Source organism: Microcebus murinus, chromosome 5, assembly GCF_040939455.1.
Source record: "Microcebus murinus isolate Inina chromosome 5, M.murinus_Inina_mat1.0, whole genome shotgun sequence".
In the NCBI taxonomy this organism is placed as follows: Eukaryota; Metazoa; Chordata; class Mammalia; order Primates; family Cheirogaleidae; genus Microcebus; species Microcebus murinus.
In genome coordinates, this window is record NC_134108.1 from 97233457 (window position 1) to 97258850 (window position 25394).

The 25394-nt window shown below is 37.3% G+C and overlaps 1 protein-coding gene across 3 annotated transcripts in view; it reads left to right on the forward strand.

Annotated features, from left to right (window-relative positions):
• Positions 1-25394, forward strand: part of PTCHD4 (patched domain containing 4) — a 260638-nt gene that overhangs the window by 78430 nt on the left and 156814 nt on the right. For 2 of the 3 annotated variants that reach the window (XM_020286987.2, XM_020286989.2), the window contains exon 2: positions 13452-13932. In XM_020286987.2, coding sequence (XP_020142576.1) covers positions 13452-13932 — 481 coding nt within the window. Of the gene's footprint in view, positions 1-13451; positions 15924-25394 lie in introns of those variants that run through there. The other variant, XM_076003306.1, reaches the window with a different exon arrangement.

The window sequence follows — 25394 nt, forward strand, 5'->3', positions numbered from 1 at the left end:
GTCTTGGGTGTGTGTTTTATTACTGGTGTTTTTAATGATGCATTGATACAGCAATATGCATTGAAAAACCTCCCTCTAAATACCTGCTTATGTAACTAATTGCAGTGGCTTCAGATAGCCCTGATCTTTCAGTCAAAGCAGACACCCACTTACCAAGTTAATCATGCTTCCGCAAAGTACCTCCCTGTAAATGAAGGACGTTAGATTGTTTTCATAACCTCTCTAAAGAAGAGAGAGCCTCTCCTTTTATTTGTATGGCATGTATAGTCACCTTGAATTTTCTAACTACTTGAAAAATTATAAAGAATCTGTAATGCAGTAAGGGAGAGTGACAGGCAATGCTTTTAAGAACTGTGGACCAGCCTTTTATATTTCTGTGCCTATAAAATAACTTTGCTTGTAGCGAGTACTCTCAAAAATTAGTTTTTTGTCAAATGTGTTAAGTTGGGGGCAATATCTATGTGTACCTTTTTTTTGTATTTGCATTTCTTACTGTGTATTTTTCTCTGTCTCTTCACTTTAACATAATCAATTCCTTTGAATTAACATATCCGCTCTTAGTGAGGAAGATTAAATACACTGAATTTATATTAACACTGTGCTAGACACAGTGTTCTTGGCATTCTTGGGCAAACATCAGTGATGCCTGTGACATGGTAACAGGACAGCAGAAAGAATCTTTAACGTCTATAGAGAGCATGAAATATCGTACTGAAACAAATAAATTAAAACTTTGCTGCAAATCGTTTTGATGAAGTTGCATTCTGAGAAATCTGGCAGGGAGTTCAAATAATGGGGCAGCAAACACAAAGTGAAACCATGTGAGTGCAGAATCACCTCATCTGGCTTTTGCATACTGCTATTTTATATGTGAAATATAAAGATAGGTAATTATCAGAGAGACTCCTTCATGCTTCTACCAGACTCTTTTAGTTACAGAAGGACCCTTCAGTGTGGGGACTTCTGCATTGTGGAATTGGGAGGTTTGATTCTTGCTTCCATCTCATAATCTTGCCTGTGGAGAATGCCACAAAGTTGCAGGCACTCTGTCCACTATGAAATTTGTCACATGCAGAAGCCCCATCTGTTTGGTGCCTGAAATAAAAGCAGATGGCAGGACTGACACGAAGGTCTGACTCTAAGTCCCAAGAGATCATAGGATTCCTAGAGTGAAGGAGGATAAACTCTGTGATCTCAGTTGTCCCAGTAAGTTTGCCCAACAATGAATTGTTTTCCAAGTTAGAGAAGGCCCATGTACAGGTGGTCATTTGGAATATACTAGAGGAAAATCTGAAGCAACTCACTTAGGTTCCTCTTTAAAATACCAGATGGAGTCTGTCTTTCTAACCTGTGTTGACCTAGGAGCAAGTTTTAGGTCACATAGAGATTGGACCTCCAAGACTAGAACATACACAGGATCTTTTGTGTCCTCTTTCTGGCTAACTATACCCTATTTAGGGAGTGCTGGAACCTTTCTGTAGTATAAGCTGCGGGATGATAGAATGCTTTTGGTGTCAAGAGCCATGATTTGTTTGTATTTATTTTATTTGAGATCAGTGAATCATTCAACCATCGTTTTGTAATTAAATAATAACTATGCATAGAACCATACAAAATAACACACAGGATGTCATCCCTCTTCAAATATAGTCAAACTTAATTCTCTTAATATAGCTTATGAGCTTTACAGTCCCATATCAGAGCTTAAAAAAATGGCTCAAAGAATCTAAGTCACTTTCCAAAAGTCACAGCAGTAATAACATGGTCAAATAAACATTCAAGCCCAAGTTCTCTGAACTTTAAAGCCAAACCACTATTGCCAGCCATACTGCCTGTGATGCCAAAGTGGTTTTGCCATCTCTGCTGTAGTCACCAGGTCATGTGACCCTCTAGGTGCACTGTGGGTCTTTCTCCTAACTACTGGAAAAGAGATCTCAAACTTTTTCTTAACACTTTCCAAAAGCAGGTTTGGGGGAATTCTCGATGCTAAAGTTTTGTCCTTTATAAAGAAAAGTGGTGATTTATGTTGATTTATTGTCGAATAAAAAAACCTTGCTCGTCAAAATATCAAAAAATAGGCTGCTGAAACTAGGCACTGCACTATTTTGGGAAATTCAGAAGTAAATTAAAACCAACCTAAAAGAGGAATGCAATTGCAATTAGAAGTCTTGTCTCTAAAGCCCATGAAATAAGGATAGGTGATATCAGAACTGACACAGCTAAGAAGGATATTGACGTGTGATTGGAAGAAGCAGGCTTCATGTTTATCTAGTGGATGTAGTTAAACTCCCCTGTGCTGGAATGTGGGTTGTCTTGCTAAAAATTGGCCTAATTTTGAATACTAAATTCACAGTGATAATTGCTTTCATTATAATGAGACTGTCTACCTTAATATTTTTCCTTATGATATAAAAATCTAAGTAAATAAATGTCAGAACCTTTTGGGGCTATCCAATCATATATGCTTTTACTCATTGTAACCTAATACCCTTGGGCTTATTAAGGTTACCAAATCTCCCAAATGCAATTGGGGCTATATGATCAAACAAAAGATTTTAATTTATAAAAATATTGTCAATTGAAACATCTCACAAAGTATAAGACTAAAAACACATGAAGCAAAGTGTTCCATGAATTGATCTAATTTAAATGATAAAATGACATGAAATTTTTTAAAGCTAATTTCCTTGCTTACAACATACTTATCTTGGTTTAGTCACTTCTCTCCTACATCAAGCAAGTAATTGTAAGTGGAAGGCTAACTTGAATGTTAGCCTTAAACAGGACAACCAGCAAGGCAATATTTTTCCTCTCAAGAAATAGAAATAGAAAAATTATTTTCAAAATCTTCAGTTATTTTCAGGTTAATCTTTTGCAATAAGTTAAATTATCAAGCAAAAAAAAATTATACTTTGCTTTTGAGTTAATATTTCATTCAGATATTTTACAAGTTTTAATTTTTTTTAATTTTAGCTTTCAAAGGCATCTAGTTTCTTCTTTGCTAGATATCCAACAATATAGAACTTAATATAAAGACTAGTCCACACACTTGACATCACATGGCCCAGAAAATGTTAACAAACTTGCAAAGGTGAGCTGTTATACCCTCATCCCTTATTCTGAGAAAAGTAATATTTAACCCCCATATGGAGCACAAGATAGAAGAGTACTTACTTTCTTGGCTTTATTAAAAGACTCCCAATTATTTTAATATCTCTGTGGCTGAATATCTTGGTTGCAGGAAGGGACACTTGTATGGATCTCATTAGAATGTATATCACACACTGCATTTTCAAAGCATGTCTGTCCTTTTGGGGATTAAAAAGAAAAAGGAATTGAGTGAAGATAAAGTGGACTTAAGCAAGTATTGTATTCTTTATCTAGCATTTTACCGACATAGTTCAATAATTATCCCTCACTGTGGTTTTGTGGTAGTTATCTTTCAAATAAGGGAAAGACAGTGATGGGGGAGGGGAAACGGGAAAAGGGTGAGAAAGGAGAGAGGGAGAAAGAAGATAGAGCAAAGAGGAAGGAGGGAGGGTGTTCACATAAGACTATCTCAGTATCTTAATAGAAATACAAGAGTCATTTTTTTTAATCAAAGGATTAAGACACAACTTACTTTACCCACAACTGCAAATAAAGGATACATTATTGATTCCATATTCTTTCATAACATGTTCATTCTTTTACATTTCCTTAAGATATATGCCCTATGTTTGTTTCCTTTACCTTGAAAAAGGTACTACCTTCATTCCCTATCATCAGTAAACTTAGAAGTCTAGTGGGAGTGGTAAGAAAAGCTACACACACACAATAGTTAATGATAATAAAACTTGTATTAATTATCAGAAGAGGTCCCTTTAAGTGAGAATTTGATACAACCTTAGAAAGCAAAGCAAAATAAAAATTAGAAAAGTGGAATTCATAAATGGCAACAGTACTTCCAAACTACATAGATGAATGGTAAATTTCTTGGAAGTTTTATTCAACTTCATATTCCAGACCTCTGCAATTATAACTATTTGGATAATAATTTAAAAAAAAAACTATAATCAAAAACAAAACTGTTTGTTTAACATGATGCTTTATGCAAAGCAAATACCCCCCCAGAAATTATTGTTTGATTGGTCAAATGATTTGGGCTTTGTTGTCAACTTAAAGAAAAAAATGCACAGGGCAGAAAGGTACAAAGACCTCATAAGGGCCAATTCAGTACTCAAGTTCAATATGAGGAAAGCGATATTGAACCACCAAGGTCTCCATCAACTCTTCTGTGAAAAGAAAAACACCCTTTAGCCAAACACAAGGCCAGATCAGCTCAGGAGTTAAGTGTGTGGTAGCACTTTTCCCTGTCATTAGCAGACAGAAATCTGCTGGTACTCACCTATAACTTTAAGTAGAATACTATCATTCATGATATCTTAATGAGCAAAATCACAGCCGTTCAAAGAATGATGAACCGTCACAACTCAAGTTGATTTAAAAGCTACAGGACAGATTGTTGAGAACTTGAGCCTGGGAATATGGAAGTCCTGATTTTTGGTCCTTCTTTCTCTCCCACTGCCTGGCTAAGTGACATTGATTAGATGTCACACCTATTTTATATCTCTCATTACGATCTATCCTTTGTTCAGTTCTCCTAACATTTGACTTTTATTATTTTTGTTGATGAGTTAATAGGATTTTTCTAAAGATAATATTAAACAACCTAACCAAGAAAGTAGAAATGACCCATAATCCTATATCAAATATGAGCCAATGTATTTCCTTTGACTATTTATATATACATATTTATTTTTACATGGTTGAGACCATGATGTATGTGTATAATTTTCAGCAATGTCTTCTATGTTGTAGTGGTCCATGCTGTTTTAGTCTTTTGCCATCTCATTCATGTGCTTTGTTTATATAACGAAAGTATAAAAGATTCAGGGAAGAGAATTTGTCTTCCCTTTATTTGTCCTTATCTTGTTTTCTGCATACAAGCTAGCAATTCACCTTCCCAGATCCACAATGCAGACATTATTTGTTTTAATTTATTAGATGTTATGAGAATCATTAGAATGAGTAAAATCACTTTCAACAGCTCTTGCACTTTGGGGAAGTAAATTTTTATTTTTTCTCAAGAGTCTCTCAGCCCTTCAGAAGAGGTGACTCTTTGAAAAAAGCCTAGGCATAAGAAAAATTTATTTTCAGAATAGCATGCATCCCATACAATCTGAAAAATCTCTTTGTAGTGCTCATACAACTCGTTAGGGTAAGTGCTGCCTTAGACAAAGATGTGAGGAAGGCAAAAAATTATTCTATGTCCCTTCTCTGTGCCCTTTTCCACCCCTAAGTCATACCTGAAGATCGTTTTTCACATTGCAGTGAAAGACAGCTTTTGAATAAGCAAATTACCACGCTCACTGTAAGTGCCTATCTCTGGGCAGTCACCCTTCTCTCACTCTCCCACATTGTGTATTCCAATCATTCTCAAAGTCCCAGGAATACACCATGCTCAGTGTCATTTCTAGACCTTTGTGCATGCTACTGCCTTGGCCTGGAAGGCCATTTTTCTCCATGTCCACCAACCAAACCCTCCATTTTCTCTTGGATAATTGTTGTGCAGGTTTCAGGGCTTAGCTAAGACACCCTCTTCTTAGTACCCCCTAGGCTACTCCTCTTAGTGTTCCTTAACATCTCGTGTTACCTATATAATAGTACTTATATATTTTTTAAAAATGCCTGCCTGCTTATTTACATACCCCTACTTTCTACTCCATCCCAGAGCCACAGACTCTTTGAAAACAAGAACTGTAGCTGATAACCACTCTATCCTCAATAGCTGTCGGCACAGGGCATGTCCTCATTGAATATTTCTTAGATGAATGAATGATTCTGCCCTTCTTATCTGTTTTTACCTGTGTGTCACATCCTTGGGTACCCCCATTTATTCACCATGCTCCTGCCCCATGTAGATACCTACAGTGCCTAAGCTTCGGATGCTCTCTAACTTTCCCATTTCTATGAGAATATTTTGCCCTCTACTCTGAGCGTTGCCTCTGTAGGTTGTCATTCTGATCTATTTTTCTGATCAGAGGTGCTAATGGCTTAGGTGTCATACTCCTAATATAACCTGTGGTTGTAAACTAGAGCCTTTTTAGAAGAGAGTTTCTTAGCCCAAAAGAAAAGGAATAACGGTGGGACTTTCGAACTTCCCCCTGGAGAGAGGTACTATACATGGGGACTTACTGCATTTTCCACATGCTTTTGTGTGAGTGGTGGCAACTTCCCTTATGGAGGTCAGAATAAAGCTAAGGGTTTTTTGACATGGAATACTTGCCCTCAGATAGTTATTGTGATACCTTTGTGAAAGACCCAAATTAGAACAGTCATACTGCTTTTTATGGAAATTTTGGGGATAGGATCACTAATATGAGTTACAGAAAAATAAAAAGGTCATTATTACATGGCTCACATTTAATGCAGATGCTAACTCTACTTCTACACATTGTTTATAAACTCGGGTATTTATTTTGCATAAATAAAGGAGAAATTAAAATGTATTTGTGCTAGTATGTGATAAGCAAACCAATAACAACAGAGAGACTCCTCGAGATAATATGATTTTTACTATCTAAGAAATAAATCAATTCATCTGGGCTATGGAGAGATGGTTTACATCTAGGTAAAATGGGGCAAATTCCCTATCTTTCTCCATTTGAGAAGAAGTCTCTCTCTGGAGGTTATTCAAAGGACAGGGAGAAAACTGACTTGGTCCAGATTTAGAAAACGATAAAAAGCTTCTTGTTTCTATGGAAATGAGCCTGGGTCATCTTGTGTTTCTCATTTCTTCTTATTTCTATTTTTTTTTTCCTTAGGGCAGATTTCTGTAGCATACTTTGTAGTATCTAATGACTTTACCACCAATGAATCCTTAAATACAGAACAAATAAGACCTTTAGAGATAATATAAGCCCAACCTTTCATATTGGGGGTGGGGGAGTTGGCATTCAGAGAAGTCAAGTGGCATGCCCTCTGTCACCCTGCTGTATGGTGACAGAACTAGGACTTGAAACCAGGTGTCTTGGCCCTGTGTCTTGTGTTCTTTTTGCTGCATTACAGACCTTTGCTGGGAAGCGTGGAATAATCTGAGATGGCTAAGTGAATAAACAGTATAATTCAAATATTTGATTTATGACATATCATAATAAGAATAGTATCCAACCCTTTCTGAACACTATTCTAAGTACTTTATATGTGTTAACACATTTGTTCCTCATGATGCCTATATTATTTTTTATTTTACTCAATTAAAAAACTGATACATAGGGAGCTTAGGACACTTGCACAGCATGTCAGAGCTGAGGCTGGAACTCTGAGCAAGACAGTCGGACTCTTGAGTCTGTGTTCATAATTGCTATGTTGTGCGTCTTCTCGTTCAAGTATGTTCATAGATTATCCAAATAGATGTGCAATTGTGGTAAGAGAACGAGTGTTAGAGTCAGAAACTAGGATCAAGTGATTGGCTATGCTACTTAGAAGCTATAAAAACCTCACTCTTGTCACATCCTCTCTTAGCTCCAATGTCCTTATTGGTGACCGGAAGCTGCTCCAGTGTAGCACTTCCTCACAGAGTGACCGGGATAGTTGTGTAGGATAATGCAAGCAAAGATCTTACGCCTTGGAACTGAGTCTGCCACGTGTGTTAAAAATTTCCAGCCAAATCTCAGTTAATTGGTATGCTGGAGTACTCTGTTAAACTTATTTTATATTCTGGTTGGCTAAAGTTTTTATTTCATTTCAACAACACAGAAATCTTGTTTTTTAACCTTCCTCTTTGAAAAAGAATCTGAAATACACCACCGTACTTTCTCAGCTTAGTAATGAGACAAAATAAATTTAACTTATTTTTGATTTAGGGCATCTTGAGAATGACTTTTGATTCTTTAAAAAAAAAAACAGAAATGCCTTTTAGGAACTTACATTCTCATTATTTTCTCGTTTTTACTAAATATGAAGCTGTGGAGTGGAAAATCAAAATAACCGATGTTTTCATTTGATCCTAGTTTGTGTATACACTTGACACCAGGAATAAAGCAAAGAGATGTAAGTTAGGAAATAAATATGAGGGAAAATCTTGTTGAAACAAACAAACAAAACCTTAGCATTCCTTTAGGAATGTCATCATCTACCATATACAGGAAGATTTTTCTTTTCAACAGCAAAAGACGACTGACCACCTGAAAGTTTCCAATCTTTGTGGTGTCTGTCTCATTAAAAATCAATGAAATCTGAATTGCAATTCTCTTGGACAACAGCTGTGTTGCCAAATTACCTTGAAGTCACAGAAAGTATCTGAATGTCAACATAGTGTATATAGAGAGCAAATATTACACCTGCTCCCCTATCATTTCAAAGCATCATCGAGTAACCTTTTTCTCTGAACTATTATCTATGACATTAATGTCTCTACCCTCCCCTATCACTTTTAGAATTTATTCATTTATTTCTGAGAGTTTAATTTTTTTTTTCCTACTGTACAGATAGGGATTGGGTGGGAGTAATTTTAAAAGCTGTAAATTAGTAACCTTAAACTGAACAAGAGCTAAAGAACTCAGGAATTTTTTTCTCTCTCTAGCATTAGTGTCACTGGAGAGATAACGTGATGAGATGCTTTATGGCAGTGAGATAGCATTGTGACCCGTAATTCCATTGATTCACCTTGGAACAATTTACCTACCAGAAACTGCCTTAGCTGACATTTTCTTACGCTGCATCAAGAACCTGAAATACTGCAGGGACCTTTTAACTGAGCTCTTTCCTTTAGAGTCACCTCTACTCCCTAAATCATTTTCCACTGTGCAATGAGAGTGAGAAGTTCCAAAAGTAAATCATGTCGTTCCATTGTTTAAAACTCACCAATGGTTTCGTACCGAAGGACAATTAAGTTCAATTCCTTTGTAAGGCTTTCATGGCCCGTGCTGAAGAAGCCCTAATCCCTTCTCTAGCCTCAAATCCTATTACTCCCACCAGTTCCCTGAGCATCTTGTGCCATCCTTTGCCTCCAGGTCATGATACATGCAGATCCTTTTCCTGGCACTCCCTAAGTCCCCCCAATGTGTTGACTGCCTTACTGCACATGTTTGGTGTACAGTGAAAATGGAACAGGAACATGTTTGGGGAAAGTGCTACACTAGACTAAGCAGATTGGGAAAAGGATAAAGTTTGTTTTCTTCTGTGCTAATTTCTACATATGCCTCTTTTTCATTTGAGTCCCTGCTATTCTCGGGCACGTTAAACTATCTCTTGCTTTTCCTGGTCTTAGCAAAGTAGTCTCTAAAAAGTAAATTATTAATTGTAGCACTTGAGGTGAATTCACTCAGTTAATAAATATGGCATGTTTATTATATACCAAGCTTTGTTCTGGGTAGAAGGAAATTACCAATGAGCAAAAACAGGAGAGGTGTCAGCTTTTAGCAAGTGCATATTCTGGCTGAGAACACAGAAAAGGAGCAATTAAATGATCAAATAAGATCATTTCAGACAGAAAACATTAGTAGGAAGAAGACAAAATAGGACCATGCAATAGAGTGATGGCAGGGAAGGAGGTGCCTGGTTTAGATCCAGTGGTTCAAATGGTTTATTTGAAGCTAAGCCTCCATGACTGGAAGTAGCCCTGACCATATGAAGAAAAGAGAAAAACATGCCAGGGAGAGGGAGAGGACAGCAGGTGCAAAGGCCGTAAGGTGGAAATTAAATTGTTGTGTTCAAGGAGTAGGAAGAAAGGCCAGAGAAGCTGGAGCTGAGCCTGTGGAAGGCGTGGTAGGAGACAAGGTCTGAGGAGTCTTGCAGCAATGGGCCATGCAGGGCCTTGCGGGCCTGGTGAGGGGCTTCTCTCACGTTCCCAGTGCAAGTGGAAGCCAACAGAAGGTTTTAAGTGTAGAAATGATGCAGTCTCTGTTAGAATTGCGCAAGTAGGCTCTGACCTCCGTGCAGAGAATACACTGAAGAGCAGCAGTGGACACAGGGGCATGAGCTAGGGACTTCACGTTGTCTGCCATTAATGACGTCAGTTTGGAGAAGCACTCCTGTATAGAGCATTGAAGTAAGTTACTGTCTTGTCATATTTTTAAGATTTATCTTTATTGGAACATAGAGGTGATTTCTGCACTTCAAGTGATTTCAGAATTTGTGTAGGAGGTATTTTGAGAAGGAAAGAAGTTGAATCAGTATACAGTAGGTGTCATTGGTAGGTAACTGTGGAGATGACGATGTTGGAAAGGAGGATGTGCAGGCGAAATAAGGTCTAATCATAAAGAAAATGTAGTGGGGACCAGCAGCCAAACTGGCTTCCCTGAAATCACTCCCACAGGATTCTAGAAATGTTGGACTTGGACTCAAAAGATCTGAGTTGGAACTTTGGGTTCATTACTTTGACTAACAGGTTTACCTTCTTCGAATCTCTAGCTTTGCTCATCTATTAAACAAAAGAGCTCCACCGTGTAAGATCTTTACCAGTTATAAAAATAAATCCATCCATAGCTCTATTAGTTACAATGGTATTATTCCTGATATTCAGATATCTTCAGAGAAACTTTATAAATTATATTTTCGTAGAATAATAGAGCTAAAATATTATTTAAATATGTATTCATATACTTACATGTGCTCATTTTATAGATGAGAAAACCAAAACCTAGAAGGGTAAATGACCCAGCTGTGGGTTTCTTACCTAATTAGTGTGAGCTGTATGCTATAACTCAGGCTATGACTCCTGATTATTCTCTCCATCAATTCCACTGGTCATTTTACAGCCCCAAGGAATTTCTGCCCAGAGGATAATTACAATGTTTGTTATATTTGGGTATATTCATTTTTTTTCTACTACATAGAAGCATCTATGAATTGGTTAGTTTGAGAAACAAATGAACTCTTCTTCTACTCTTTTCAAAATAGTAGAATTTTCCCATACAAATAATGTATTGAAGTGTATTTCTCAGGACTATAATGAGTAAGATGATCAGGCCCCACGGCAGATATAAGATATAGACCTTTCAATGGAGCTTTGGATCCCAAAACATTTAACTATCTTATTTATTTTGCTCTGGTGAATACAGTAGAGCAGAATATGAGCAAGAAATTTATTCTCTTTGTTATATTGATTTAAATATAATGTGAAAAGATGGGATGATAACTTATCTTGTATAAACCGTTTTTTGTAGAAATGGAAATTAGACAACTTCAAAAGGGTGTTAGCAAGCTAGCCAAACTCAATGAAGATCTGTTATTTAAAAATCTAAAATTCCCCTTCTTTAAAATTTTGACTTTTGTCCAGACACATTATCAGCACCCTCTTTTATCCACTATAATCTCCAAATGAGGCCTTAGGGATGCAAAAATCTTTATGCTGCTGCTAAAGATCCCTGAGAAATCCTTTTGATTACAGAAATGAGTAAAGACAGAGCTGCACATTCTTAGCTAAATAAATAATGCCTTTAAAATAATTTCTCTTTCAAATAATCAGAAGCACAAGTCAACATCAAAGATGGGATTTCAAAGGCATAGAAACAAGGGCAGAGCTGAAAATTATACCAAGCTTAAAACAAAAATAAATGAGCCTAATTGAAAAGCTATTTGTGTCTACTGAAAGAGTAGAAACTGTATTCCACAATCTCACAGTTCTGGGACAAGATCCCCTCCTCCTTCCTCCAAGCTCGCCTACCTTTCTCCTTGCAGCTCATCGGAGCACCTCCCAGGATTTAATCAAGAGACAGCCTTGGAAATCTACAACCAAAGTCCCAGTTTTATTTTTATAAGGAAATAAATGGGAAAATTAAAAAAAAAATGCTATGGACATAGGAGATACAATAAGGAAAAAAAAAAACCCTCAAATCAAATTCTTATTAGGACATATATTGTTCATTTTTAGAGTGGGTCAGATTGAGTTAAATAGGATGATTGTATTCATGTAGCATGTAGCAGGCAAATGGGTATATGGAGTGTCTATGAAATTTCTCTCTTGCAATTCTTGATGATCATACTAACAGCATTTTTACTCTCTGTAAACTTCTTAGACTTCTTGTGTTTCCAACATGCCCTCAAGTACTAGGATTGCTTTGGTTCATGTTAAAATACAGATATAAACAAGTGCCTCAGATATCGCTGCCTGGACTAAACAAGTACACAGTAATTGTGACACATGTCTACCAGAGTATATAATGCCTCACAGTTCCATGGAAACACCCGACATTACCGCACTATTGGTTTTGTAGCTTTTTCACACTACACACTCTAGAAATATCTATTCCTTGTACTGACTTTTCTCTTTTATATCCTTGTGAGATTAACATCTTGCCCAATCAGGCTAACACACAGTCTACATGAGGCATCAGTATTCCTTTGTGCCTGCTTCTCACCCAGTACCTGAAGCATGTTTTTGGTGCTATGCTCCATCTTGCACCCGCTATTGGGTTCAATAATCCAACAACCATTGCCATTGAAGTACATGACAATTGTGGCAATAAGAAAATTTTCTAATTGATTATTGGACTGGTGGAGGCTGTCAGGGATTTTTGTTTTTGAGTGTTGAGGCACGTTGGATGAGAATCACTGTTTTGAATCTGTTTTAAAAAGAAGTGATTGCTTCTCTTACCAATTTCCTACTCTTAAGATCTTGACTACTCTGCTTTGTGTCAACCTCTGAAATTGAGATGACTTTTGGCAACTCTATCTGAAAATCTTACAAGTCTCATTTAGGGGATTTGTGCACTGTCATCTGTAGGAAAAGATCAACCTATGCCTGAGGCAGGTGTTAGAGGGAATACTGTATTGAGTGAACAGGTGCTCACATCATATTTAGGAAAAATTTCAACACCATTCAATTAATTGTAAGAAACAGCATTTTTGTACTGCTCTACAATATGCAATTATAGCCCCAAAATATAGAGAACGAGTAAGGATATTCATGTTTGTGTGTGTTTGTATGAATGTTTATGTAGGTGTATGTGTTAACCCTAGAAAAGTTAGCATATATTTGTAGAATAATTATTTTAATTTTTGAAATGTTGTTAGTTCATGCCATGCTTCATTTTTGGCTGAAACTCAATCATAAAACTTGATCCTGCATTAATGAGTTATAATAGATTGCTATAGAAGGAAACAGTGGGAATGAGGGTATGGTTGAGATCAAAATATTTATCTACATCTTTCTATGCATGTGGCAATTCTTGTGTAGCTTCATAACACTCTTTGCATCTTTTTAAATCCTGATCATCATGCATGGTATCCCATGTAGCTCTAAATGTTCAATATAAAATGCTAACTTGCCTCTCCACCCACATCAGTTTCACAATCACTAGCACCTATTTCTTCCCTCCTTGAGCTTCTTCACTTAGAATAAGAATCTGTTCCATGGCATGTGCATCCTTCTGGTAAATTAAGTCTCCCCTTTTTCTGTTTTCAAGGATGGGAGGAACGGTTTTATTGGACACCAACTGGGCGGGGTAGTGGAAGTACCAAACAGCAAGGATCAGCGGGTCAAGTCAGCCAGAGCCATTCAAATCACCTACTACCTCCAGACCTATGGCTCTGCCACCCAAGACCTCATAGGGGAGAAGTGGGAGAATGAGTTCTGTAAGCTTATGAGGAAGCTCCAGGAGGAGCACCAAGACCTCCAGCTCTACTCTTTAGCATCCTTTAGCCTCTGGAGAGACTTTCACAAGACCAGCATCATGGCCAGAAGCAAAGTCCTGGTGAGCCTCGTGCTGATCCTGACCACAGCCACCCTCTCCAGCTCCATGAAGGACTGCTTGCGCAGTAAGCCCTTCCTGGGCCTCCTGGGGGTGCTCACGGTGTGCATCTCCATCATCACGGCAGCAGGGATCTTCTTCATCACCGATGGAAAGTACAACTCCACCCTGCTGGGAATCCCGTTCTTCGCCATGGGTAACTATCCATCCTTGTGGTAATCGGATTCTTACCGGTTTGGGGCAAGGTAGTATATTTCTTGAATTCTCAGGTGGAAATCTGTTTGAATTTTGCATTGGTGTATCCATGTGATTATGTAAAATTTTACCTAGGGTTGTGTCTGTTTTCATGTTATTGGACCTTTTGGGAAGTTATGGGATGACCAAAACGTCTTCCCATTTAATTTAATGCTATCAAGTGTTTTTAAATACCACAACATTGGGATTCTCTACTCAGATTTCTCAAACATTGTAGGTCAGGGGTTATGAGAGGATTATGAGAGACAGAACTAAGAAGAACCAAGACCTACTTCAGACAAAACCTTATGGTTTATGTTTATGGGCATCCTCAAGTTGATGGTAGTGACGAGTGAGTATTATGAGATGAAAATTCTGACAACTAATGATATAGCCTAATCTCAAAGAACTTCTTAAGTAAACTTTATTAATTAACTTATTTCAGAGTTTTTGCACAGAATATATTCCATTCTTCCACCTCTGTATAAACTAAAACCTTCCTACTTCCAATTGGATGTATTCTCTAATTTTTTTCATCTCTGGCAAAAATAATTAATGAATATCTTCAGTCAAAATTATCCCTTCTTGTAAGTTTTCTCCCAGTTATACATAAATGTTCTAGAAAATGGTGTGTGTATATGTGTGTGTGTGTGTGTATGTTCTTGCAAAGAAGATCAAGTCTGGGAATAAAAATGAGTGAGGGCACAGCAACAAGACTAATGTGTCTTATCAGAGAAGACATGATAATGGTGATATCTGTGGAACTGCCAAAGGGTTCTACACGTCAGGTGTGATATAATTCCCCGTGTGTAGCGATTTAGAGTCAGCTTTAAATAGCCTCCAGGTGGTGAGCTGATATGAGCAAAAGAGGCTTCAGCTATAAAATAATTGCTTTTCCCTCCCCAGGTTAAAAATCAGCTCTAAATTACAGCTTTATAATTAAATAAAAAAGATGTAGGCATGAGATCAGGAAGTCTTCTATGTGACCCAGCCCTGCTGTATCTCCCTGCTTTTTTTTTCAACTTAGCAAACATTTTCGAGAACATCACAAAGGGAATTATATTGTAGGTGCTGGGGTCAAACTTCTTTATCTGGAAACCCAACTTCATTGTGGCCATATTAAGTCAGTTCATCTCCTTAAGCTTCAGTTTCCTCTTGTATAAAATGGGACGTGCGATGGCATAATTTTCAAAGAATTTCTTTTTTAAAAAATATAACTTTAAATAATAATATAAGATTTATAAGAACCATACAGCATGATTCACAAATGAAGCATGATTCATTCAAGGTTGACAAATTAAACATCTTAGGGCTTGCTAGGGCTTTTTCTAAAATGGCTGGTGAACTAATTAGATAATGGAAAGATTTCTCGGGAAAAGGCAGAATTACATATTCCATACAAATAAAAACTATCACTACTGATGCTGGATTGTAATATAGGCTTTTACAAAACCAGAGTAGTGTTTTCATTCCTTAAACAAATAACAGGAACACTAGGAGCTACAGTGAGGAAAAAATCCTGACCCTTCTACATATACTTTATACCTCTTCCAGTGACCTTTGAAATCATACATAAACCCCAGATGGTGTGGGTGTGGACTTTAGAAAGACTAGTTAATGGTTATTCTTCAAGATTCCTGCAATTAAAGTCCTTAAAATATTCTGAAAGAAATGTTTCTGTTATGTTCTGAAAACATAGCAATGAAAGACCTATAAACATATACTTATTTAAGGCCGGGCTCGGTGGCCCATGCCTGTAATCCTAGCACTCTGGGAGGCTGGTGGATCGTTTAAGGTCAGGAGTTCGAAACCAGCCTGAGCAAGAGCGAGACTCTGTCTCTACTAAAAATAGAAAGAAAGTAATTGGGCAACTGAAAATATATAGAAAAAATTAGCCGGGCATGGTGACGCATGCCTGTAGTCCCAGCTACTTGGGAGGCTGAGGCAGTAAGATTGCTTGAGCCTTACTCAAGCAATTTGAGGTTGCTGTGAGCTAGGCTAATGCCACAGCACTCTAGCCTGGGCAACAGAGGGAGACTCTGTCTCAAAAAAAAAAAAAAAAAATATATATATATATATATATATATATATATATATTTAAGATTTTGCTCCGTCAAGGGGAAATTTCTTTTATTGTGTTTTGTTTTGCTTATAAACTGATTGTAGTAGTAAAGAAGACAAGTCTGAGAACTGTCGAAATAAAAGGAACATTCCATAGGATTAGAAAACCTGGATTTTCATCCCAGTTTTCCTCCTAACTTTGTGTGCTATATTGGGCAGTTATGTATGGTCCCTTTGTCCCAGTCCTTTGTATGTAAAATGAAGGGTTTGGAATTTTTAGCCCTAAATTTTGAAGATTCTACAATATTATTTGTTTCTTTATTTTATTGAAGTTAGAATTTAATCATTCCTTTATAAAAACATGTAAGCTATGTATCATCCTCAAACCTCTGATATGTAGTTGTCTTTGTTGCCTTCTAATGTGTGTGGGGGGAGACAAAGACTTTAGAATAGAAAAATTCCAGCCTTGCATACACACAAAGTTGTGAGACATAGAGAGCACATTGCTGTGGAGGTGGTAGGGTGCAATGTGATGTTAAACATAAATAAACTGAGTTTGGTGCATATGTATGTACTGGTGGTTCACACAACACTGTATCATACCAGTCCTTTGGTTAATTAAAGTTTACATGGTGTGAAAATTGTTTAACCCAAGTTTAGTTGGGTATAAGGGAAAGAAGCCAAACTCTTTTTAGAAACTTCTATTTCTATCTCTGTCATTCTGCGATGATTTCTTGAGTTAGTGAATATTTACTCCATTATGCACTAAGATTTAAAGCATTCACTGTCACCAAAACTCATCCGTGAGGCTGGGTTTGTCATTGATGGTGTTTGTTATTCAAACTGAACCAGCTTAGCTATTTTAGCTGACCGTCTTCCTTGTGTACTGCATCTGCTTATTCTTTTTCTCTGGTCAATCATCCACTTAATATTCCCAATGCCATTTCAGAGGCACACATACTAAACCAAAATATCTTGCATTTTTTTCAAGCCAGTGCCAATTTTTATACTTTGTCCTGGTGTTCCCATAAGTAAATTTATATTTGTCAAATTATATGTCCCAGATCTAGGTTTAGAAAAGAAGGCAATTGTAGGTATATGCAGTCTCTCTAGCAAAGTATTCAGAGAGAAATCCAGAATTAGAATAAATTTTTAAAAATATCTAAAATGACCTCATTTAGTTCCAGCCTAACATCCTTTCTCTATCTAAGCACAAACCAATGAGAATGCCACTAATTTAATTTATTACTCATTGTCAGCCTTTTTTGCACCTCATTTGCTTTATGCGGATGTGTTTCCTCTTTCTGGAAGGAGAAATATGGGCTAATATCACACACAGAAGCCAAACTGGCTCATGCTGTCCTTTGCTGATATTCTGTGGATAGTTGCCAAGGACATAAGTAGCCCTGGTTCACTATTATTTTTTCTGTCCATTCTGAGGTTGTGTTATGTGCTGAGGATCTCTCTTTCATCAGCTTGACACCACTGGACACACACCACTGACTGACTGGGTTTTTGCAGGTGATCCCAAGGTTTTCAGAAACAGATGTTCATTCGTCATCCCAAACTGAGCTCCATTCATCTATTAATTTATTCAAATATTTATGGAGCCTCTACTATGTTCAAAAGAATTTTGGGTTCTAGAATAAAAGACATTGAACAGAACTGCTCAAGTTTTTATCCTCATGAACCTTATGAGCCTTAGGCCTGTGGAGGGGAGAAATAGTACAACATAAATAAAGAAATATGAACTTTGTTATATTGTTGATAAGTGATATAAAGGCTAAAAATAAAGCAAGCAAGATAAGGTATTAGGAGCATAGGTCAAATAAAAGCCTTTCTAAAGAATAACATTGAAGCAGAGAAGCCAAATGAAGTGAAAGTGGAAGTCGTGTAGTCAACTGAGCAGAGTGACTCCGGCAAAGAGAACTCTGTGTGCAAAGGCTTTGAGATGGGACCTTGCTTGCTGAAGTTAAGGAAGAGCAAGAAAGTGAGTGTGGCTGGAGCAGAGGGGGCAACGGTCTGAGTGTTAGGAGATGGGGCCAGATCATGTAGGGCATGCAGAATTAATAATTCAGATTTTTATTCTGGGTGAGATTGAAAGATATTTGAAGTGTTTTGAGATAGGAGGGTGTGGTCTGAAATTATCTTTGGCTACATTACATAAATTAGTCTGCAGTAAGGCAAGAATGATTATAAGGAAACTAAAAGGATATTGCAAAATGTGCTTGGGATATACATAGTGGCATGAGATAGCATGGGAACAGGGATGGTGATAAAAAGGAATTAGACTCAGGATATCTATTTGAAAATAGACTGGATAGGATTTACTAAAGGATCAAATACAGCATATAAAAGAAAAAGGAGTCAAGGAGGACCCAAAGTTTTGAGGACCAAATAATTTATAGAATGCAGTTTTCATTTACTATAGTATGGAGGAGGAATAAGTCTTAGGTGGAAAAAATCAAAAGTTGAGTTTTGCATCTGCTAAATTATAGACACCTAGTAGGTGTCCAAGTGGAGAAACATGGAGTTAGTGATATAAGACAGCACAGATAGCATAGACAGTATAGATCAGGTTCAGAGATAAAATTTATAAGTTTGAATTGGAGATACAAATTTGAGATCCACCATGGCATAGCTAATATTGAAAGTTTTGGAATCTGATAAGATCAACCAGAAAGATAAATATAGAAAGATAATAGAAGACATCTGAGATTTGAGCCTTGGGGCATTCCAATGCTTAGAGATTGTGAAGATGAGGATGATTTAGAAAATGATACTAAGAAGGATCAGACAGTGAGATGGCATGAGAACCAAGACAGAATAGTGTTCCAATAGCAAAGTAAAGAAAGTATTTCATGAAAGAGCAAAAGATCAATTGTTCCAAAAGCTACTGTGCAATTGTGCCCAATGAGAACCTAGCCATTTGATTTAGCAATATGAAGGCCCTTGGTGACTTTGACAAAAGCTGCTTGGGGGACTGATGACAATGAAAAGGTAACTTAAAGAGGTTCAATAGCAATTGGAGGAAAGGAAATGAAGATAGTAAAGATAATTCCTTCAAGGAGTTTTGCATTAAAGGGAAATTAATAATGTTTTCATGATGGAAACGTATAGGATAGAAAGAAAATGTCATAGTAAGGAAGAGAGAGGAGGAAATTTCAGAGGCAATACCACTGACTAGGAGAGAAGGGACTGGATTCAGAGCACAGGTGAAGTCATTGGCTTTAAATAAAAGATTAGATGGTTCATCTGCTACAAGAAAAAGAAAGGCAAAATATATGGGTGGATCCAGATAAATTGGTGCATATGGGGTTGGGAGCATGTGAAGCGTCTCTGTAGTTTCAACTTTGTCAGTAAAATATTAAGCAAATCATCAGTGGAGAATAATCTTGGGGAAAGAGGTATTGATTTGTGGAAAGTGAAGAGAGTTTGAGTCACTTTGGAAAATGGAAGACTGAGTTAAACAAGAAAATGTAGGAAGATAAGAAGGAAACACTAAGGACTCACTTGAAGTTTGTGTTCATGAATTAAAAAAAGAAATCAATCAACATGGTTGCTGATTTTTTAACTTCCACCTACATATAGCTGGGTGGAGGAGTCAAATAGGTGTTGAGTTGAATTTAATCAGAAAAAAAGATAAAAAAAGAAAAAATGAGGTTTACAGTATATGCAGAGATGTGACTATAATGACAGACTATGAAAATTATACAGGTCAGGGTCATCTAGATCATGATGAGATAACAAGTAATGCTTTAAATCAAATTAACATAACAAGCATGTATTTATTGCTCATATCACATATGAGCCGGGAAGCTCTTTTGTCAGCTCTTCTCCAACAGAGACTGGGGGATCCAGGACGCCTCCATATTGCAACTCTGCCTTCTCAGAATTTGTTCTTTCAGCCATGTACAGAGAGGAGAGAACAGTTAGAAAACTCACACTTACATGTGGCTGCCTTGCACCAAAAGCAATACAGTCACTTCTCATAACATTCTATTGGCCAGAACTAGATACATGGCCACAAGCCAACAGCAAGGGAGTGGAGAAAATGTAGATGAGCAAATGGATTGTTTTATGAGCATCAAGTGTCTTTTCCACACAAACTAAGCCAAACAAAAAAGGAAATGACAATGTTATTCCCTATCATCATCTTAATAAAAAATTCAGAAGATGAAATATTACAATTTTTTTTATGAGGACAGAGAACTGTTTTAAGTTGGGGTCTGTTCTAGTCATCTATGACTATATAACAAAGACCACAAAACTTAGGAGTATAAAACAATCATTTTATTATGCACTTGGATTCTGTGGGTCAGTAATTTGGAAAAGGTAGAGTAGGGTCAGCTCTTTCCACCTCTACAACATCTGGGGATGACTCAAATAGCTGAGGGTGACTTGAATGCCTGGGGACTAGAACAGCTGGGGCTGGAGCAACCACTTCTAAGGTGGTTTCTTTGCTCACATGGCTGGTACCAAGTCTGGGATCTCTGATGGACAGTCTCAGATGGGATGGGACTGTTGAACATAGCACCTAAATGTGGCCTCTCTAAGCATGATGGTCTCAGAGTAGTCAGACTACTTATATGTTGGCTCAGGGGTCCAGGAAAAAGTATTGCATGAGAGCAAGGCAGAAGTTGCAAGGCTAGCCATATTCTGTGTTTGTGTACCAGTCACTAAAGCTAACCTAAATTCAACAAGAGAGCAATGGGACACCACCTTTTGATAAAAAAGTGACAGGGTCACATTGCAGAAGAGCATGTGGAATAGGAGCTACTGTTGTGGCCACCTTTGGAAAATGCACCCTGCCACACAGCCATAATGTGAGTGAGCTGGAAAGTTAAGAGGAGGATTCTAGAGATGCTTGATATACAGGTTTTGAAAAGAGATTACTCTAATGAAAATGACTATAATGTCATTATTTTGGTGTAAAAGATAAATCTAGGATTGAGGACATTAAGAGTTCAAAGGACTAAGAGGCCTGAGAATGGATTTTCCTTGTGGAATTTGAAATCACCAAAAATTATAACAAGAGTCGTGATGGCCATAGACACATTGAGTTACATATTATGTCTTTAGCAAGTGGGAGCAACTGACCCTAAAGTCTGTAAATGATTGCAAAAAAATAAGAGGACTAATTTGCATAGCATGTGCTAAACACTTCAAAGGGGTGGGCATTTTTATATAGGATAAAGAAACAACACTTGTGACCTCCCATGAGGATCAAGGACAACACCTATAAGAGGACTTTTAGGTCCAGTAGTGCAGGAGAAGTATAAAATAGTCCCCATAAAGAGGGTTTCAGGGAAGCAGTATACTAAGAGGCAGGCAGTTTTCATTAGAACAAGAAGGTAAAGATAATATTTGTTGAAAGAAAAATTTTGGAAGCAGTGAAACTTGGTGATGGCAGACTGATGTCCAGAAGGCACTAATTTAGGAAGTTGGGAGAGATGAGAAAATGGTCAGATCAGGAGATGTACAGAACCATATAAGAATGAGAGTCCCAGGCAAAGACCTGGAAATATTGGGCATTTATGATTGCTTTATGAAGAAAAAATGCATGACAGTAGTACTAATGGTCCCAACAAGGACAGTGATCCTGTAAAATTGTAAGTCAGATCGTATCACTTATCTGCTGAAAACCTCCAAGAGTTTCCCATCCAAACCAAATTAAAAGAACACACAGGTGGTCTTCAATGCCCAACGAATCTAATGTCTGTTGCTCGTCTAACCTCAGGTCCAATCTCTCTCTCTCTCTCTCTCTCTCTCTCTCTCTCTCTCTCTCTCTCTCTCTCTCTCTCTCTCTCTCTCTCCTCTCTCTCTTTCTCTCCCTCCCCATCCTTCAGCCAAACTGACTCCTCTCTCCTCTCAAACCATACCTGGTAATTTCAGTCTATGCCTGGAAAGCTCTTCTTCAGGCAGCTGCAGACTTGCTTCTTATCTCTTACAGATATTTATGCAAATGTCACCTTTTCAGTGGTGCTATACCTGGCCACTCTCCAAAACTGCAGGTGCCTCAGTAGTACTTCCTATCTCCTCCCAGCTTCGATTTTCTCCTTAGAACTCATCATTATCTAAAATACAATATATTTTATTTTCAACTTGTTCATTATCTGTCCCCACTCAATATAAGCCCCAACAGAATGTACCTTTTCATTGCTCCATTCACTGCTCTCTCCCAGTACTTTAAACAGTGCCTGGCCCAGAGTAGGCACTCAGTGAATATATGTGGAATTAATGAATGAGTGAGTGGACTCACAGTGTTTCTCAAATGGTTTGTGATCTATTAAAGAGTCATTAAATCAACTTAATGTGTCACAACCGGCATTTATGTTTAATTAAGAAGAAGAAAAGAGACAGGAATAGGAAATATCAGAAGTTGCTGCACATTGAAAAGTATTATTGTGTCACACATTTGTTTCAGTTTAATATATATGTGTAATGGGTCATGATGTAAAATATATTTCTGAAATATGGGCCACAATCAATATTTTTAGAAAAATGCTGTCTGGAAACTTCTTTGGACTAATGCCTTAAGCAGATCATGGTGCCAGGTGAGGATCTACTGATGGAAGAAGCAGCTGGGAGAACTCCTGAGACGCACAGGTAGCTGCTTCTCTTGAACCTGCTGGGAGCAGTACTAGGAAGGTGCCAGATGACAGAGATGTTGGAACAGGTGTTACTTCTGGTGCACTTCTATTTTTGTAAGCACAAACCAGCACAGTGTTTAGCACATAGCGGGCCCTCTAGGACTTGATGTTTGGCTAAAATTCCTTAATGATTACGTTATGGCATTAGAAATGTTTCTCCTAAGTTGGTATTGCCACAGGGCCTATTTTAGGGCCATTAAATGTATCAAAAATTTTCCCGGAATAACCAGAGGACCTTATTATGACATCAAGAATTTTTAGTTGAAGCTATCCCTCAACCATGTTAATTTTGGTGATGAACAGGCATCTCCTTTGGAAGAGGCTGGCCAGTCATGTGACAACATCCCTATGCTTAGAGGCTTAGAGAGGGAAGACTTGGAGCCCAGTCCACTTCCTGCCTCTTACCTGCTAGATGAATTCTTCTTCCTGGCCCTCCTTCATCCTACTCTTTCATAAGATGAGGGAGTTGGACTGATTATTCCCTAATATCTCTCCCATGCTCTTTAATGCTCTTAACATGCTCTTTAATCAGTGAATCATTTATTTGACACATTCTATATGTCATGTCATCTAGATTTTTGGCTCATTGGGGACTAGAACTGAATCCACTTGGCATCTTCACCATTGTCTAAAGTAGGCATTTTTCAGACATTGATGTATTTATGGCTTTGTAACTGTTACAAGTTCCTAGAGCAAGAAAAGTCTTAACTTTTGGCTGCTTTTAGCTTGGATATTATAATGTACCTATTTTTATATATGTTATTCTTTAGTTTTAATTTCCTGTTTATTTCCTTCTTTGTTCTTCTTTTGTAGCTTTGACATGGACCTCCTAGGTTAGAGCATTTTACTGTATTGATACATTGTCTCACTACCTAGTTTTGCTGGACCTTTTGAAAGAGGTGGAAAAGTAAAAAAATCTTGGCATAACACGTAAGAAGTTAAATTTTATGCTAAGCATTTGAGGCAGTATTTATAGTATGTACTTTTTATTGTACAGCATTGTCCAACGTTACTAGTAATTTTCCTGACTCCTTAAAGTTCTGCATTGTCTTTGGAATCCACCTCCATCTCTTGCACTTTTTACTGCTAATGAGCTTCCTCAAGTGGTGACTGGAGTTTGGGAATAAGAAAGAGTATTGTTACATAACAATTTTACTCAGGGTGAAAAGCATATGGACCCATTTTAATGATCTTGTTTATCTCAAAGGTAGCTGATATGCTAGTTTAGACTTTTAAAATGGAAAGATTTTTAAATATGCCTTATGCTATCCAATAATGTATTGCCCTTTCTTTATCCCTCTTAAATCAGTGAATCAAGATTGACTATTTAAACAGACAGGGAAATGAGAGTGACATCAATTTATCTAGTAAATGGTAGAATTATTAATATGTCAGTTACTTCCACTTCTCCAGCTTGGGCATCTAAGCCATCCTCAAATACGTGTCTGTCAAAAGCAACCTAAACAATCCTCATTAATCAAAGTTGGTTTGACCATCATGTCAGAATCTTCCAAGAAACAATGTCCCTGACGCAGGACAGTTTCAACTGCCAACCAGAATGGGATTTTTTGCAGTGTTGCATTGAAGAAAAAGCTGCAATCAAAACTCTCTTAACTTGAAGGGTAAAAATGCATTAAGGCTTATGCCATTGCTTTTCTGAAGAAAAACAAGTCCCGTACAGATAAAATTCATTTAAAAACTAGAGATTTACTTGCTACCTTCAATTCTCTTTCAAAGCAGTATTTTCATCTAAATTTTCAACCCAGTCATCTAACAAGAAAGAAAATTGGCAGAGAAAAATGGGAAACATTCTATGTTTATTTGAGGGTCCCATAGTACAGCCTTAGGCTTCTAAGAACTGAGAAATCCTTATGCAGTGATTCCCACTTGCATTCCTTGAACACTGTAGCTTATGTATGCATCAAATATCTATGCATCATGGTTGTTGGTTTCTTTTTTAATGATTGAGCAATGCCTGCATCCAGACCAAAACAAAACTCTTAATATTCAAGACTTGGCTTATAGATATCACTAGATACCCTTAGCAAATTGACCTGAGTACAACCCTGAGTTTGAATTTAATATAAAGAAGGTACTTCCTCACATTGACTTAGCCTAAATAGGAAAAGAATTATGTTCAGGACAGTGATATTTTCAGTGATTGTTTCCATTTTAAGTATACCATCCTACATGAAATATTATATTTAATAATATAAATCAATATAGTATTAGTTAAGAATATTTACTAATAGTTTTTTGAGATGACATAATAAAAGGCACAGATAGAGTATAACCATATTAGTAAATAGTAAAAACCAAGTAATGAAGGAAAGGGAGAAAATTTTACTAGAAAAAAACTGGGTGTAAAATAAAGTACTTTTTTAGCAAAAAAAAAATTTTATTTTATTTTATTTTATTTTTTTTTTTTGAGACAGAGTCTCGCTTGTTGCCCAGGCTAGAGTGAGTGCCGTGGCGTCAGCCTAGCTCACAGCAACCTCAAACTCCTGGGCTCAAGCAATCCTGCTGCCTCAGCCTCCCGAGTAGCTGGGACTACAGGCATGTGCCACCACGCCCGGCTAATTTTATATATATATTAGTTGGCCAATTAATTTCTTTCTATTTATAGTAGAGACGGGGTCTCGCTCTTGCTCAGGCTGGTTTCGAACTCCTGACCTCGAGCAATCCGCCCGCCTCAGCCTCCCAGAGTGCT